The sequence below is a fragment of the Xiphophorus hellerii genome, chromosome 17 (genome assembly GCF_003331165.1).
Source record: "Xiphophorus hellerii strain 12219 chromosome 17, Xiphophorus_hellerii-4.1, whole genome shotgun sequence".
In the NCBI taxonomy this organism is placed as follows: domain Eukaryota; kingdom Metazoa; phylum Chordata; class Actinopteri; order Cyprinodontiformes; family Poeciliidae; genus Xiphophorus; species Xiphophorus hellerii.
In genome coordinates this window covers 8,303,149-8,320,999 of record NC_045688.1, presented here as the reverse complement: position 1 = coordinate 8,320,999, position 17,851 = coordinate 8,303,149, and the positions used below count along the sequence as shown (strand labels likewise).

Here is a 17,851-nt window from a genome sequence, read left to right as displayed (position 1 = left end):
CTGTAGATAATACAAGAAGTATAACCATTTTTATGCAATTAATACTTGGTTGGGGCTCCTTTTGTATGAATTATGTCATGGTAATTTTTTTTATCTGTTTATAGAAGTTCCACTTTTTACAGATTTTCCCCTTATGGGCTGACCTGTTGGCTGGCAGTTTATTATTTTAATAAAGCAGACAACCACATGAAATATTAAAATACATTAAGATAAATTTATAGTAATTACCAATCATATTAAATGCACTCATTGAAATGCCAAATTAGAAAGCTAGATGTAAATGAAGTAAACTGAAAAGTACACCATGACTAATTCGTCTCTGAGAGCCTACAACTTTAAATTATCTAACAATCGCTTTGAATTAATCTATTTTTTTCTTTTTAATTATAGTTGCCGCCATTATTATGGCGGCATAAATATATGTCCTGCGACATATATTTATAGAAATGTCAATACACTTTGGATTAATCAGTTCTAACCTGTTATAATGTTCCCAGTCTTCAGCAGCGAGTCAACCGGAAATCAGCTGCCGATTTGAACGTTTAAATCTACGATGACGTTTTGCCTTCCAGCCAATCAGCTCTGAGTAAGAATCAGTTGCGGTTTCCTGATATTCTTTTGAATGCCCGTCCAATCTTGCGACCTTATGATAGTAAATTTTGAAAATATTTGGTATAAAAAAACACTGTAATATTTTATTGTACCATTTTGTAAACTATCTCTATATGTTTGGGTTTGTCTAACACCCGGACCCCCTTCCCCTTCCCCCCCGAACTTGTAAAGTAAATGGTACGCTCCGGTGACGTATGCGGAAACAGGGCAGAAAACACCCCCAAAGCGCGCTGTATTTGATTCAGCGAGCCCATTTAAAGACCAACTTGGTAAATATTCACGTTATATTTGCGTTTATGATATGTACACACCCTTATGACGAAACTAATTCATCTGTGGTCCATTTGGACTATGAAAGTAGACAACCGTTATACTTCGTGTCCATGTGACTTTTACGGTTAGCTTCAACACCTGTCGTGGTAGTAAAGAAGAATACGTTTGAGTTAAAAAAGACGGTATGAACTGCTTATTTTCTTCCAAAGCAAACTAGATACCAGTCATACTTCAGGAGAAGCTGTACATAGGTGATTTGTTACGATTGTGTGTATTATTTAGGCTTACTTCCAGCAAATCAGAGGGAAATTATGTTTATAGTTAAATTAACACCTCGTTCCAACAAATTTGGACAAAAGCAGGAAGACAGACACAAGAGCATTCATAGTCAATCTTAGAAATTAAAAAGAGTAAATTTGTACTAAACTTCCCCGCACAGGTTTAATTTTTTACCCATTTTTCTTTCATAGTATCTTCAGATTAGTCAGTTTGCATGGAAACCCTCAGCTCTAGGTGTTAAGTCTTCTGCAGGCTTTAACCCTGATATTTCAGTGACGTTCCTGGGGTCCTCATGTTCACTGCTGTTCTCTAAAAAAAAAAAACAACTCTGAACCCTTCATCGAACAGTGTTATTTATACTGGGATTATTGGGTGTCCTCTGTAGGGAACTGGTTGCTGGAGGTGTCAGAATAAATAGAATAGAATTACTTTATTCATCCCAGCAGGGAAATTATTTCGCAGTAACAGCAGCATAGAGACAAGACACACAACAGCCACCACTGAGTAGCAATTGTAGACAAAATAAAAATAAAATATAACATGCTGTCAATATAAAAAGCAACTTAGAGCAGACCTTGCAAAGATTCAAAAAATGCAGATACAGTATGTATATGTAAATATATGTACAGCAAGTGTGCCACAGTGCAGTTGTGCAAAATTGGACTGATTTGTGCAGAACAATGATTTAGCTTTTATTGTACAGTGAGATGGCATGTGGCAGGAAGGATTTCCTGTATCTGTCCCTACGACAGCGGAACTGGAGCAGTCTATGTGAGAAGGTGCTCCGCTGTCTGTCCACTATGTGGTGGAGAGGGTGCTGTTTAGTAGACGGCTCTATGTACGGCTTTGTGCTGGTTAATCTCATAAAATCCCAGGAAAATAAATTCAGGATTGTGGTAGTAACATGGTGTTCTAGCATGGGTTCTGCTTTTCCTACTGGACCGAATCTGTGTTTAATTTTAACAACCTATATCTCTCTATTCAGAGATGAAAATCTGCCTTTTACAGTGTCTAGCCAAAGCTTATCGTTCTTCTGCGAACTAATGTGGCTTGTCTGTTTACTGTTTTATTGCTGGGTTTCCAGTAGATCTCTGACCTGAAGCCACCTTTGCCGGATACCAACATGCAGGAGGACCTGACCCGCAGTCCCAGCTACACCGTGACGTGTGAGGACTACGTCCACGTGGTTGAGTTCAGCCCTTTCAGCTCGGGTTCTCCTTCCTCTCTGCTGGCCTTCAGTGGAAACCTGTATGTGGTGGTGGGCACCTGCCTCTTCCAAGTAAGGGATGCGGCTCCACACTGCTAGATTTACCCACCACATTGTTTGTCTTTGCCGTTAAACACAAATCTGCTTCCGCAGGAGGAGGACGTAGAGGTGGACGGGGTCCAGTTCAATGCTCTCCGAGTTTTTCATCATGACATTCAGGTTGACGCTCTGGCTTGGAGTCCCGAGTCGCGGTTGGACAGGATACCCACCATCAGGTATCGCCTTTCAAGATAATTCACATGTTGACTGGTAACAGCATATTGTATCATTAAGGATTAGATATGCTGTTTGTTTTGCAGCCCACACACAATGCAAAGGTTTCACTGACATCCATGTACAGGAGTTTAAGTTTATTTTTACTCTAATATCAATCACAAGAGTCCCTTGGCTGCTCAGATGCTTCTTCATTGGTGCGATAATCCAAATGCTTTGCTTGGAAGTGTTTGATTAGTGCTGCAAGTTGGCTGTTGAAAGGACTTTTTTCAGTTGGAGGCTCAAAGTGCTACAGCTGGAGGTAAGGTTTAATATCTGCCTGATTGGAAAATACTCACCTTTTTCCTCTTCTAATGTAATTGAATTAATTTTATTTCCTGTGACAGTTGAACTGCAAGGAAAAAATGTGATGTATAGGCAAAAAAAGCTTCTTTATGTATTAAAGTAAACAATCTCAAAGGTATTACTTCTACAGCTTTGGAAAAAAAGAGACCGCTTAAAATGATCAGTTTCTTTTTATAGGTATATGTTTGAAGAAAATGAACATTGTTCTTTTATTTTACGAACTATTGACATGTCTCTGAAATTCCAAGCAAAAATGTAGTATTGCAGAAAAATAACAAAAAAGATGCAGGGCTTTCAGACCTCAAATAATCCAAAGAAAACAAGTTCATACTCATTTAGAAACAACAGTACTAATGTTTTAACTCAGGAAGAGTTCAGAAATCAATATTTGGTGGAAAAACCAGGAGGTTTTCAATGCTGTGGGCTGCCGTTTTTCCAGAGCTGTACTTATTGAAGTATTACTCATGAGATAATCAGCTAAGCTGTTAATTCTCATTGTGTTATTTTTAAACTATCAAGCAAGAATAAATATAGAAAAATAACCTTTTTTTTTCTCCCCACCTTACTTCACCTCTGATTTGATTTAATTCAACTTGTGTCACTAAATTTGCTTTGCAACCAGATCCCTTCAGTTGGACAGTTTTCAGCAATGAACAGGAAGAGTCAAATGAGCGGAGTCTCAATCAGTTTTCTAAGTGATGTAGCAGTGCTGGATCGCTCCAACTCATCATAAATTGGATAAAACGCTGCATGAAGCCGCCGCAGGCCGCGGCCCAAACCTGTCACCGGTCTCTAACACGGATGGGAAATACGAGCTCAGGCTGCTGTGATGCTTTTCACCGCTTTTAGCAACAACATCCCATTTATATTTATATTTATTAGTATTTATACGGAAGAAGCATAGGACTACTAAGAAAAGAAAATAATAGACTTTTCTTTCAATTCGGAGAAAAAAGTCAAATTTCTATTTTTCAGGATTTACCATTTTAAAATCGAACAGAGAATCTGGTGGTCTCAAGGTAGAGAATTAGAACTGGATCTTCCGAGGTCTAATACAGGACCACTTGTCAAGTTTTGGTGCATTCACATTAGTCCTGTTTAGTTCGCTTTAATCCAACTTGAGTTTATTTGTCTGAAAAGTTTGGTTTGTTTGGGGAAGTGTGAGTGTGCAATGGACCAAAAAAAGCTAACTCTAGTCCGCCTACAAATCTAGGTCTCGATTAAAGAGAGCTCTGGTTTGTTTCGTATGTGGATACAAGTAGACGGGAGACCGCAGGAGTGGGTTATAGTGCACGGCATATTCTGGGTCGATACAAGTAAAACAAACACGAGAGTCAAACACGAGAGTGTAGCTCTAGCAGGATAAAAGAGAAATCCCACAACCGCTAAAATGTGACACCACCCCATTTTTGTCTTCATTTTGTGAAAGAAAGTTACACTCATGTCTTCTTTAGAGGATATCTTGTCATTTCCTTCAGTGGTTCTTGGTGCAGCGCCACCACAGGCGAGGAGAGGAACAGGTTTTTCAATTAGTTCGTTTGACACAACACAGTGTGAAAACAAACCACATCAGCTAAAAATTGTAACAATTCGAACGAATCCACCACTATATTAGGTGTAATAACACACTCAGTGTTGAAGTGGTATTGGGTGTGGTCTGCTGCTGCTGTAGCTCAGCTGCTTCAAGGTTTGATCTTTTCTCTGCTCACAGGTTGTGTTCTGCACACCCTGATTGTAACGAGTTGGTATCTGTTGTCTCAAACCAGTCTGCCCACTCACCTCTGACATCAGCAACCACCTGAAAATCTTCAGAAACTCGTCTTTAATACGTTTAGTAAAAATGCTTTTAAGTGCTTCGATTTCCTGCCATGTGGTGACCGAGTTGCTGTTTTTCTGAAAAGCCAAATGAAGAGGTGTTGTTTGCTACAGTAGGGTTAGTGTATGATGGTATGTCCATAGCGGTGTAGTGTGGGGTGTTATGTAAGATGTCATCAGACTGTTGTTGGAGGATTAGAGGGTGTCGAGCCATCCTCCGCTTCCGTCCTGAAAAGCCGACATCTGTGACTTTTAAAATAATAGGATTGTCAGGTCTAAATACCTATTAGAGACAATTTAAACAAATACAGGAAAGACAAGAGAGTTAGATTCTGTTATACTCGCGAGGAGAGCAGACAGAGATGTGCTTTTAGTCACAAATCTCCAACCACTCTGCCACACATCTGTCTGTTCCTCTCTTTTATTGATCTTTAGGAAACCCTGCCACACGGGGCGCTGCAACTCTAAAAGGGTGGAGTCAAAGCATTCATCACATGGTTGCAGCGCTAAATAACATTCACTTCTAGACACATGTTATCTATATTCTAAATCTTTCTTTCTCCAGGCACGGTGTTGAATAAGGCACGTTTGCATAGCTTCAAAGCAACGGCTTTGTATCACAAAAAAGCACAGAGCAGAGTTTATTGTCAGGCATGTAAAACTCTGCTGGGAGCATTTAACACCTCTGTCTTGTAGGAAGTCCTGCAAGGCAACAGCTGCTGAGAGTAGCTGTCACCTCTATTTCCCAGGGAAGTCTCAGGATAGAATCAAAGTTATTTAACACACAGAAACATTATCTAAAATGTAACTACAAAGCTACATGCTACAACAAATATTTGATAATTACTAATACAATTTTCCTAACAAGGATCGTTTTATTTATTTATTTATTTTCTTTCTGGGAGAGCGTGTCAGTCACGCTGTCGGAAAGTATTCATCAGCACTCCTCGCTGTCACACGTCCAGGACCACGGCCAAGTTGTTTCAGGTGGGGAGTAGGCCCAGCTAGGGATTATTAGAAAGTAGAGTTTCCACCTGATTGGAGCTGTGGATGTGAAGGATCTGCATTCCCCCTGGAGGAGCGCAGGCTCTGTGTAATTGGAAAGGAAAGGCAGCGTTAATTCCTGGCCTTCTGTGGTTTACTCCACAGGACCCTCGAGCCAGCGCTGTGACGTGCGCACATGTTATTGTGCTGATGAGAACCCGCTCAGGTTCAAGCTCTCCCTTCAGTCGGCACGTAGCTGTGCCTTCCAAGAAAAGTCCAGCGTTCTCACGGGCTTGATGGGGAGCGGGGGGGGGGCGGCTGAGCTGCCACCACTGCAGCTTGTGTTGAAAAACAGGCCTGACGTCTATTAAAACCACTGACTTCCACCGCACACGCTAATTTTTCAAGCTTGGCTGTCATCTAGTAAATACAGCAGCCAACGTGCGAGCAACTGGCTCTTCTTCGAGAGCCGAGAGTCGACACCCAAACCATGGAGGGCAAAGTTCACGGTCTTCCCAGGATGGCCACAGGTGGGATTAACAGAAATACAGAATCAGTACTCATCAGTAAATTATAGGAAGCAGCTTAATCAGAACTCCATTAAAGACCTATTTGTTTAGGTCTATACAAAACATGTTTATTAAATCTTTTGCACAAAGTAATTCTTAGATAAGTCTACCTATTTTGAGCTCCTATCAGGATGAGCTGATTTAGGGCCTCTGCCACTTTAAATCTGAATAATCTGCTGGCCATGCCCCCCAACTTATCATTTACACTCACACTTGAAAATGGCTGCAGACAGATGCGCAATTATATACCCGTACATCTTTGAAAAGCATTAGTAGAGCCTCCTGCTCAACAAGCAAAAATGTAGCAAGTGGTTTCTGGATGGTAAGTCAACAACCAATCACTCTGTTCAGTGAAACAGCGGTAAAACCACCTGACCAAACGTACTGGAAATTCACTGGAGTTGCTAGGTAACAACCTTGGTTTCTGAGGTTGCTAGGCAACAGGGAAAACGCCTGCTAATTTGTGATGTTGCATTCGGAAGGTTTCTAAAACGGCAAATTTTCCAGACACCAAGAAACATAAACTTTCAACAAATCGGCTCGGTGTTTATTTTCTTAAATTTTTTTACGCTCTTGGGATGTTTTTAGAAGCAGCAGAAACACTAATGGACGTACAAAAACATGCAAAGTGTAAATTTTGCACAATATGTGTCCTTTAAAAATGCCTGATTAAAACAAGATGTGTCTATTGGACTAATTCCTGATCAAATCTAAGGATGTCTAAAGCTTCTCAAAAAGATAGCTCTTGTCAAAGGTGTTAGTGCTAGCATGAAGATCATAGTACTGATAATTAGTGACAATATTAGATCGCTAAAGATTACAAAGTGCTAACAAGATGCCAAAGCAGAGATCATTGGATCGTCTGAGGGTCAATCTGTGATGCAGCTCTATATAAATTAATTTGGGTAGTAGGGAAGAATTAGCTACTGGTTTCAGTTATTTATTTATGCAAGATTTAGTTGTTCATTAATCGCATTGTTATACATGTTACTACAGATGCAAGAAGAAGGTCTTTAAAGCATGGCGGAGACGTTGAAGCAACTTCAGAGCACCAAGTGTTTATTAGATTTGAAAAAAGTTGGGCTTTTTTGAAGACGTTTTAGCCTCAGTACTAGAACTAAACTACAAGAACATCTCTCTGGTTCAGCGCCTACAATAGATCTGTTTGTAACCATTTTATCAGATTTTCAGACTATAAGAGTTTTATTTTTCCTTCTGAATGAAGATGAACTTTTGTATTTAAATGAAAGTTTAAAGAAGAGAAATTAAGTTGTGAAAAATGAGTAGATGCCCAGTTCTTTGGTATTAAAGTATTTCCTGAAATGTCAGAAATGCACTTTTATTATCATCAGATAAAAAGTGATGAAATTTTAATTACTATTTAGGGGGAAACACTGTTGTTTATGGCTTTTAATGGGTTTTTCTGTCTCACATCAGCGTGTAAATGTTCTTCTAAAGGAAAGCCGACGTGCCAAAAAGTTCAGGCTGTAACGTTCTAGCGCCTCTGCGCGTTTTATCTAACCTGCTGCTGAGGCAAAGCTGTCTGAAGGATATTTATAATGACATCATGCCAAATCCATCTGCCTGCGCCTGCGAAAATGTGTGAAGCGCTGTCTGTTTATACTGGTGATGCGTGTGTGTTTTTCCTGTCAGAAGTGAGTTAGTATAATTGTGTGAGTAATTGCAGGCGCTGGTGTGTACGAGGACTGATTAGAAGGGAAAGTCCTCTCCGCGGCTCGGCACCGGGTTTCCAACAAAGACACGCGTAGATGGCGTGAGCCGTCTTGTTTTTCTCTGTGTTTATCTTTGAACATCCCTGGCAGCGTTCCCCCGCCGACGATCCCGTTCCAAGTTCCTGCCACACACAGACTCTGATTCAGAGATGTCGACTGTCACCCAGGGTGTTTTCTGTTCCCTCTTTTTGTTTATTGTTGCGTCTTCTCTTCCTCTCTGCAGGTTCTGCACGGCGGCGGCTGACAGAAAACTACGCCTGCTGACTTCTGATCTGAAGGATCAGAATGAATTCAAGGTATCCCAACATCTGGAACTGCTCTGGTCTTCAGACGGGGAGCTTTCTCTCTACTTAGCGCATACATTTGCTACTTAGTTAAACAGGAAATGTAACCACACACACATAGAAAGCAGATATGCTGCCAGCTCTGCTCAGTTTTACTGACTGTCTCCTCTCTGCTTCGCCCAGGTGATGGAGGGCCACAGCAGCAACATTAACCATTTGGTGTTCGAGCCCACCGAGGGGAAACGGATCGCTTCCGTCAGCGATGACCACACTTGCAGGTCTGAGCCGTTTGGTTTCCGCTCCTCCGCGTGTTCCCAGCTTCTGATTTTCAGTCCTGTTCTTTGTTAATGGTGCAGAAAGTCCTGACTGTGTTTCCACGGTGAAACCCGATGCTAAGCACAACATGCTCCGCTGAGCTGCTTTGTAGCATTTCTGGCTAATTTGTTAAATATGGAAAGCCAATTAGCTGCACAGAGGTTTTTTCCCCTCTAAGGGGGGAAGAGTTTGTAACGAGGTTCCTAAATTTTCCTCTTCAGTTAAGGTTGGGAGAGGGAAAAAAACTGTGTCAGTAGCCAGGGTCAGCGGAGGGACAGAACCTGAACAGGAAGCCGCAGCTCTCAACTTCGTTTCTTTCCAACTTTTTCTAGTTCAACCATCAATCTAATGATTTCCATCTCTAATTGGGTCGTAAACATTTTATTCGAACCTCTGCTATCGTTTTACACCTTCTTTCACGTTTTCAACTGTAAACCAATTACAAAGTCCAAAATCAAAAAGGTCACACTCTAACATTTCTTTGGGCTGCCTTTAGCATCAATTACTGCTTGGCTTAATTGTTTGTTGGGCTCATATTGTTGCCGTAACAACCTCAGTTTATTGCATTTTAGCATTGCCTCCACAGGCTGCTACAGTAGGCAGTAGGCATCATGGGAAAATCACTTCATCTGCCTCGCTTCTTACCTTGATGGTAAATCTCAAAATACACGACTTTCTTAATCGCTTTAGAGTTTAGCCTTTATGTTGTTTTCTCCAGTTGCTCAGAAAAAAACAAAAACAAACCATCATCCTACTACCATTTCCTGTCATCTTCTTTGTCGTTTCCTTCAGTAGTAACATCCGGCTGTTGATCACATCACTTGTGTGATTCCAAAAATGTGTTTCTATTGAGAAATACTGCAAAAAATTGTGCAAAAACTGTTTATTGTTCTTTTGAAATCGCCATGCTTCCATTAAGCAAATTTATTTTTGTAGGTACAAGTTATGCAATAGAAACGCAGGTAGTGATTAGTGGTTTTCTTAAGGTTACTCAGTTGTTCATTCCCAATCTCTTGAGTTATCTCCACATTGTACATGTGGAAATGCTTTTACCTTCAGTAATTTGCTCGATTATATTTAGCAGATTGTATTTATGCTAATCCATCAGTCCATATTTAATACCTTGCCACTCTTAAATGATCTGCAATAACTCCATACTGAACTATTGAGCAACAGATTTTTTAAACTTTAGTTAGAAAGCTGAACTGAATTAGACTAATAGTTGATGTGGATTTTGTTTTTACTTTCCTATTCTTGCTTTCCTGCTTTATGGGCCTAGTTGGTTTATTAAAATAGATTCGGATTAAAATGACAGCTTAAGTATTTGAACGGTCTTTAAAACATTGAAGCACTCAATGCAAAATGCATTTTTATCAGTTAATCAGAGGAAATACTTGGCGATTGCCCTGGATCACACCAGATTAAAATCCCTCCTCCTGAACCGCTTCCCCTCCCTCCGCCGGGCGTCCAGAGAAAACAGGAGAGCGCTCCATCTGCTGAAAGATTTAAACGCTGTCATGATGAGAAAATACGGGACTTTGGAGGAAGAGCGGGGCGGAAATATTAGGACAGATCAGGTTAGCAGCGGAGGAGCGTCCTTCCAGCCAGCCCACACAAACCGAGCGCCGATCACAGAGCAGCGGCCGTTCAGAAAGGGAGGAAGGGAGGTTTATGTCAGCATGTGTCAGTTCACGACCTCTCCGTCAGCCTGTTGGCTTTGGCAGGACAGCCTCCATTATAAGTTTGCTTAGTTTTGTCATCGCCGTCTCCTGCAGCGTTGGGAACTCTGCTGTAGTCAGTATGCAACCTGATGCCGCTGCATCAAGGCGGGGAGCCGCACTCCACTTCCTCAGGCTGGATGGAGTCTGATCCGCGCTGCGGGTGGAGCAGGGTGGAGTTAACGGGGTGAGGGATGGGGGGCGTGCCACCTAGAGGTCAGAAGGCCACACTGCAGGGTCCTGGGAGGATCTGGAGTTGACGGAGTTCGCGGCTGAACTCGGATAACACACACCTGCAGCTCTGAGCCTGGCTTGATCCAGATCCCGGAGCCTTATCTGTGTCTGCATGTGTTCTGTTAGGAAAAACACATCACAGCTGCCATATTATCTCATCCTTTCTCAATGAAACTGTTGAAGCCTTTTCACTTTAAATGTATCTATTAAACAGACAGTTTTAATCAAATATTGAATACAATCACTGAGGGGCATTTATTGTATCGTTTATCAAAAAGATGTACCGATTTGCATCTCCTTTTTCTGTATTGGAAAAAATTCTAGATTTTTGTATTGGTACAGATCTATTCAGTCTAATTCTATGCTTTGTCCTTTATTATCATTTTATTTTACACTATATTTACAATTCATAATTGCACTTCCTGAACCATTTAAAACAACGTTGCAGTTTATTTTCACATCTTTGATCAAGATAATTGACTTATTGTTTCAGGTTTTTTATTATTTATTTTACATTGGCTGTTATACTCCTAATTTAACTGACTGAACAAATTAAAATTGTTTTGTTTTTTACGTCTTTGACCAACCTTGTGAAGCTACTGCTGTTTTAAAGTGTGCTGAACTGGTGGAGAGTTATCAAATAAAGTTTAAATTAAGTACATTTATATTTGTGTTTTAAAAAAATAAACATTTAAGTCAATTTAGCACTGTTTACTAAATCCTCTGTATTGGTATCAGAAGTGAAAAAAGTAGATCATTTATCGTGATAAATTTCTAATTATGATGATAATTTTATTAATCGTTATGATTAATTCCATGTTAGTTATTTTCTCCACTGTTTGATCAATTAAATGATCAATAATAATCAATAATACTTGTTCTTTCTCGATGCTGACAGAAAATTTTAATTTTATGAACTTGTAATGTACAAGTTCATAAACAAATATATTTCAGCTTGGGCTGGATGATAAATTAATAATATATATCGCGATAGACGTGTGATCAATGTCAATCAATAATATCCAATGATATCACTGAACTCTGATCCAGAACCGCACAGCATTCTGGGAAAGTAGGCAGAAGAAAGACTTTAGCCGCTCAACCAATCACAGCAGCTAAGCAAAGTTAGTGGAATCAACTCACTCACTCATTCCTTAGTTACCTAGCAACTCACTCATTCCTTAGTTACCTAGCAACAGTTTGTTTAGTAATTGCGCAGCAGCAGTTTAAGGTTTGACCGCTGTACCTCATAACTGCCTAAAACTAAAAAAACAAGAGTGGGGAGTGAAAACTGTGGATAAAACAATAAATGTTTGCAGTATTTTAGATATTTAAAACAAAAAATGAATTAATAATTTTCAACATCGACTGATACATTTTTCAGCCGTACTTATCTAAGGATATTCTTCTGGGAAACATTTATTCTGTGGAGGAAAATGGCAAAATAAATTGCTCACTGGATAACAAAGGAAGCAGATTCCTGATTTACACAGTTTGACCCTGTTAGCTCCGTCCAGAGAGACACTTTTAATTATTTGCCCTTCTCCCTTTAAGAGCAACGGCAACGGCTCTTGTTTCCCCATTTACTGGAAGCACAGAGCAAACTGTGAGGCTTCTGCTGTTTTTTCACACTTTGATAAGACGATACAGGACCTCAGACGACCTTTTCAACTCTGCTGCGCATGGAGTGCCGTCGCCTTACGTCTTTCACCTCTTCCTGCGGAGGTTCTGTTTTTGTGGAGAGCCGCTGCTCTCCGTTCGCAGGGCAGCGTGGTTGACCAAAGTTTGGCTGTTGGTGGTATTGCGTGCGATTGAGCTCCGCTTGGCAACCGGTCAGAAAGAACAGGGTGTAGTTGTTGTTTTCCTCTTGCGGTCCAGTGGGTTTCTTCTCTGCAAGCGAAAAGAAGCCCCAGGTTTTGACGGGACTCTGTTCTAGCAGGAGACACGGGGAATGTCCTCACTCACGCCACAGGATGGAACAAAGCAACCTCCTCTATAAAAGTATTAATACCTCAAACTTATTCACTTTTTGTCATGCTCGAACCACAAACTTCAGTCTGTCTTCTTAGGATTTTAGGTGATACAAAACACAAAGTAATCAATAAATGTGGAAGGACAGTGTTTGGTGGTCAGGGTAAATAACTTAGAAAAATTATCTAAAATTAAGGCCTTAATATCAATTTTAATAATCCCAAGTCTTAAATTTTGTCATGGCAGAACAATTTAATCCTATATGTAGTTTTTTTTCTTGCTGGAATTTTCCATATAGCAAAATTGTGCGCAGACATCTTCACTCATTGCGTTCTGTGACTCTAGGCGATGAAGGCTACTAATAACAAGATGCTAATGCTTGCTTGCTAGCTAGCTAGCAAACTGAGACTCAAGGTGGTTAAGGTTGCTAGCAAGCAAACAAGCTGTTAGCTATCAAGCTGTGACTCAAGGCAATTAAGCAAACAAACAAGCTGTTAGCAGTTGGTAGTCAACATAGTTAAACTGGTAAGCAAGTAAACAAACAAGCTGTTGGTAGCTAGCTATCAGGCTGTAACTCACAGTGGTAAACCTAGCTAACAACCAAAATACAAGCTGTTTGCAGCTGCTAGCAAGCTGTGACTCAAGGCGATTAACCTATCTTGCAAGCATGTTTGCCAGCTAGCTGGCTAGCATACACACAAGCCATTAGCAGCTGGCATATAGCTTTTTACGGAGCTAATTAGAGAGCTACTGTATATGCCATGTGAGAAGCACAACGCTTCTGACATGAACCACAAAAAGATCGCAGAAATGTCGCAGTCTTATGTGGTTAAGGCTACTGGTAACAAGCTGCTAATAGCTTTAGCAGCTATCGTATGGCTCTCTAGCTGGCTATCTAGCTGGCTATCTAGCTTAGTAGAGCCAGGTAGCTCTCAGAAATGAAAAAAGTAGCTCTCAAGCTGGGTAACTAACAAGCTGTGATATAGGTCGTGATAAAGGTCTTAAATTTAAGTCATATTGGTCTTAAGTTAAATTTGAGTTGGTGAAACCTGCATAAGGCAATTAAGCAAACATACAAGCTGTTAGCAGTTGGTTCTAACATTAATTTTACAAATAAAAATCTGAAAGGTGTGGCTTGCAATTGCACCTAGCCTCCTAGAAATACTGTGTAACCACCTTTTGTTTCAATTACTACTGCAAGATTGATGGAGTTTGTTTCTAGCAGTTTTATATATATATGGAAAGATTTTTGTTTTTGCTGCACTTTGTTGCAAAACTCTGTGAAACATAATGCTGCCACCACCATGTTTCACAAAGGAGAAGGTGTATACGGGATGGAGTTTCTTGTTTTTATTTTAAAAATATTTCGTCATCAATTTTATGTGGTCACATAAAATCCCCTAACTTGATAAAACGGGGAAAATGATCAAGGAACATTTTTATAGAGAAATTTACGTCTAAATTCTCTTCTGAGGTTATTTCTTAGACTTTAGTAGCATTCCAGTGTTTTCTTCTCGTCCAGTAACTCTTCGGCTGCAGGTGAGCATGAATCCAGAATCGAGAAACAACAGAGGTCAGGCTGTGCTTTCTGTTTCATTTTCACCGAATTTAGATCCCGCTCGCTTTCCTCCGCCTGGCGTAAGTGAGCCGCCCACATCCAAACACCGGCTGCCATCCGGGTGAAGCGTAGCGTGGCTCCGGCTGTCGTTTCCCTCTGTCAGTGAAGGAAAAAAAGCCTCCTTTTCCCTAGAAAAATGGGAAGCCTGTGTTCATAAGAAAACAGCAGAGGTTTGATTAATTAGGGGCAGCGTAATCTTGAATGTGATCCATTAAAGCCCTGTTGTGCTATCTTAACGCTCCAAAAAGGGGATAATTGGGCGTACTGTTTGTGAAAAAAGGATTATTTGGGATTATATCAGTCAGAGTCGAGGATGTTTGTAAATGAGGAGCGTTGGAAAGCGAATTCCTTCTGTTATTATTACATAAGCATCTGAGTCTGGTTCCTAGTTTTAGGCTATATTTAGGCATTAATTAGGAGAAAGACTGATCTTTTGCAGCTTTCAGACCAAAAGCTGTTCACATGTCAAAAAGAATTAGTCTGTCACACCACTAATTGCAGAAGATTAATCTCACACAGGCTTGTTTTTTCCCAATCATTTCTAAAATCAAAGTAGGTCAAACAAGTATTTTTAGTGAAGTATTTTAATTGTGTTGATTTCTCGGCGGTGTTGTGTCGGCAGGCTGTGGGACCTGGACGGGAATGAAACGGCCGTCCTGAGGCTTCGCTCTCCGGGTATGAGCGTCTGCTGGCACCCACAGGAAGCATTCAAGGTGGGAGGAAGTTGTTTTGAACTATTTTCAACATACTATTTTAGTCTCAGAAGAGCTAAATAAACCTTTGTCCTTTTACTAAAACATAAACTGAACTCTACAGTGTTTATTATGTTTCTTCTGTCTGAATAAATTATGTATATTTTTATGACAAACCCATTGAAATCACATGAATGTATAGTTAGAGGAAAAAGAAAGTACACCCCTGTTTGTTTATTAATCTTAGCTTTTCAGGACATAAGCACATTGATTTGTCCTCAATAAAGGCCCAAATCATCATCCCTACACCACCGTGCTTGACTGTTACAGGAATTTTTCTCAGATAAATTTGAGCTTTCTCTGGATTTTTTTTTTTACTTATTCCTTCTCAAGGACAGAAATTTAGTGACATTATGTTTATTTTTTATCTTTGTCAGTATTTTTTTAAACAAACTTTCACATAAAGTCTAAAAAAACCCAGCAGTTTCATGATTTTTTTTTTTTCTACTTTAATTTCTTGTTAAACTCGACCTGTGCGTATTGAACGATGCTAATTTTTCTAATTCAGGGTTTCCCCTTGTGTATTATAAGCCTGGCTAAGGTTAAGCATAACTTATCAATTTTTTTTTTTTTAATGTTTGCATTTTTATAAGACTTTATAGTCGATATTCAAGCATTAATCTTCCAATAGCACATAATTATCAAGTGATTTTTCTTTTTCAAATTTCCTTTCAACTTTAAACATTTCTTAAGTCAAAAACACAGCAGTCGGCTGAATGAATGACTGCGCTAACATTTATTTGTGGAAAATGACATTAAAGATGTGTTGTTTTGCAGATATGTTTAGTTTATTTCTACTTGCGTCTCCTAAAATCATTCTTTTTGCTGCAATAGCTGCTTTCTCCTTTTGTTTTTTGTGTGTCTTATCATTAACTTTTACATTTAACATGCTAACTGGGAGCCGCAGCGTTTAGTTTGCACAAACTGTTTTTTCTGGAGAAACTGACTTCTTCTGGCACGTCTTTGCTGATCAGTTAATGGTGGCGGAGAAGAAAGGGACGATTCGCTTTTACGACCTGGTTACCCAGCAGGCAATTCTGTCGCTGGACTGCGGGCACAGCGGGCCGCTCATGTCCGCCGACTGGTGCCTCACAAACACCATCAAAGTCGGCGCCGTGGTGGGCAACGATTGGCTAATCTGGGACATCACACGCTCCAGGTGAGGGAAGGACGGGGCGAAGCTTCATTCGTTCATCTACAGAACGTCTAATTTATGTTTTATTCATCCAGTTACCCTCAGGAGAAAAGGCCGGCTCATAAAGACAAAGCACGGCTTTTCAGGTAAGGAACTTTCTCCTTTATCTCTTAAATTTTGATCCTCAAAGGGATCCACAATTAGTGGAACATGTTGGCTTAAATGTGTTGCAGTTTTTTTATTAACTAAAAAATTGCTGTTTGTGATACGCCAAAACTCATAATTTCTTCAAAAATGTATATCTTTTGATATATTTTTCACCCATGGAGGTCGCCATTTTTTCACCCGATGGGCTGATGACGCATTCTGTACTGGACTCTACAGAGTAAACACAGGAAGGCTAACTTTACCCCAGTAGTTGTTTATCATATTGCGTTTAACTGGTGTAATTTTAGATAATGCCCCACTGTGTCACTGTTTACAAAAAAGAAAAGAAATTGGGTGAATTTGGATCATTTCCCCACATGAAAGAAAGGAGAGCGCAGTGCGAGAGCTGGAGCAGAACACAATGTTCGAAGGACCTAATCTGTGCTCTCAACATTTCTCTCCAGAAGACTTTGAGTCATTTGTAGGACCAAAACTAACAAAGGCTCTAACAAGTGATCGTTACCTTAATGAGCTAAAAGTAAACGCAGTGTAGCGCTGCTGAGACAGGCAGAGCTGGAAGCTCTTTGAAATGTTAATGGTGCTACTGCCTCCAGTACTAAATATACCGATGCGACCGAACCAAGGCAAGACCCTAAACAGCTGTTACCACGACTCCGGACCCTATACAGCACAGGTGATCGGGACGCAGAGCTATAGAAGTACTTACTGAATCACACAGTCTGTCCAGAGGTAAGTCATTTATCGTTTCATTTATGAAGCTGAAGGTAGCAGCAGCTTCTACGGTCAACTATGTCCTCTTTGGTCAACAATAAACAAAGCTGCCAAAACGCCCGTTACACTCCTCGTCAACACCTCTTGTGATTTCTGCGCTCCGATCGAGTTCGACGCGCTCTGGTTCAAATTGAAAAGGCTTAATAACGTTACTCATCACTGCTTTGGCTGGACAGAGCCAGGCAGTTGGACCAATTTGATGTCATTTACCCAGATTGCATTCCAGCTTGAACAGCATGGCGACTTTCCTGTGACAATATTTTATTAAAATCTATAAAAACTAAATAACCTACAGTACTCTTACTGTATTGTTTTTACATCTAAAATAAATATTTCCCAAATAAATTCGATTGTTACAACTAATCATGGATCCCTTTTAAACCTCAAAATTATCCAAAATTGAAAATTTGTCAATATTCAGACTTTTTATAGATACTTCTTTTCTTTTCAGGTGGTCCTTTGTCAATGAAAACCTGTTTGCCACCACAGGATGTCCTGGAAAAATCAGCAGTCAGGTTTTCATCCATCATCTTGGTCACCCACAGGTAGGTTTTTACTTCAACCAGACAGGCGGCTGCTCTTATTTCATTTCCGCTGATGGTTACTTCCTACATCGTTGCAGCCCGTTATGATCGGATCGTCTCCAGTCGGATCGGGCCTCAGTTGGCACCGGATGTTGCCGCTCTGTGTGGTTGGTGGCGACAGGAAGCTCTGCTTTTGGATGACTGAAATGTAGCAACTCTTTGAATGGATTTTTTGTTGTTGTACGTTCAATAAAATATATCTTCACAATTA

The 17,851-nt window shown here is 40.2% G+C and overlaps 2 protein-coding genes across 7 annotated transcripts in view; one reads left to right on the top strand and one right to left on the bottom strand.

Annotated features, from left to right (window-relative positions):
* The window catches only part of parpbp (PARP1 binding protein), an 18,937-nt gene extending 18,378 nt beyond the window's left edge, over window positions 1-559 (bottom strand). The window contains exon 1 of the mRNA XM_032589954.1: window positions 480-559. The gene's annotated coding sequence lies outside the window, so the exon portion shown is untranslated. The remainder of the gene's footprint in view (window positions 1-479) is intronic.
* nup37 (nucleoporin 37) overlaps window positions 1-17,851 on the top strand; it is a 19,608-nt gene extending 1,757 nt beyond the window's left edge. The window contains exons 1-10 of one of the 6 annotated variants that reach the window (XM_032589970.1): window positions 796-881; window positions 2,249-2,443; window positions 2,525-2,646; window positions 8,314-8,386; window positions 8,558-8,652; window positions 14,853-14,943; window positions 15,957-16,141; window positions 16,213-16,263; window positions 17,508-17,601; window positions 17,679-17,851. In XM_032589970.1, the coding sequence (XP_032445861.1) occupies window positions 2,288-2,443; window positions 2,525-2,646; window positions 8,314-8,386; window positions 8,558-8,652; window positions 14,853-14,943; window positions 15,957-16,141; window positions 16,213-16,263; window positions 17,508-17,601; window positions 17,679-17,792 (981 nt within the window). In that variant the 5' untranslated portion in view covers window positions 796-881; window positions 2,249-2,287 and the 3' untranslated portion in view covers window positions 17,793-17,851. The other 5 variants (XM_032589968.1, XM_032589971.1, XM_032589972.1 and 2 more) reach the window with 5 other exon arrangements.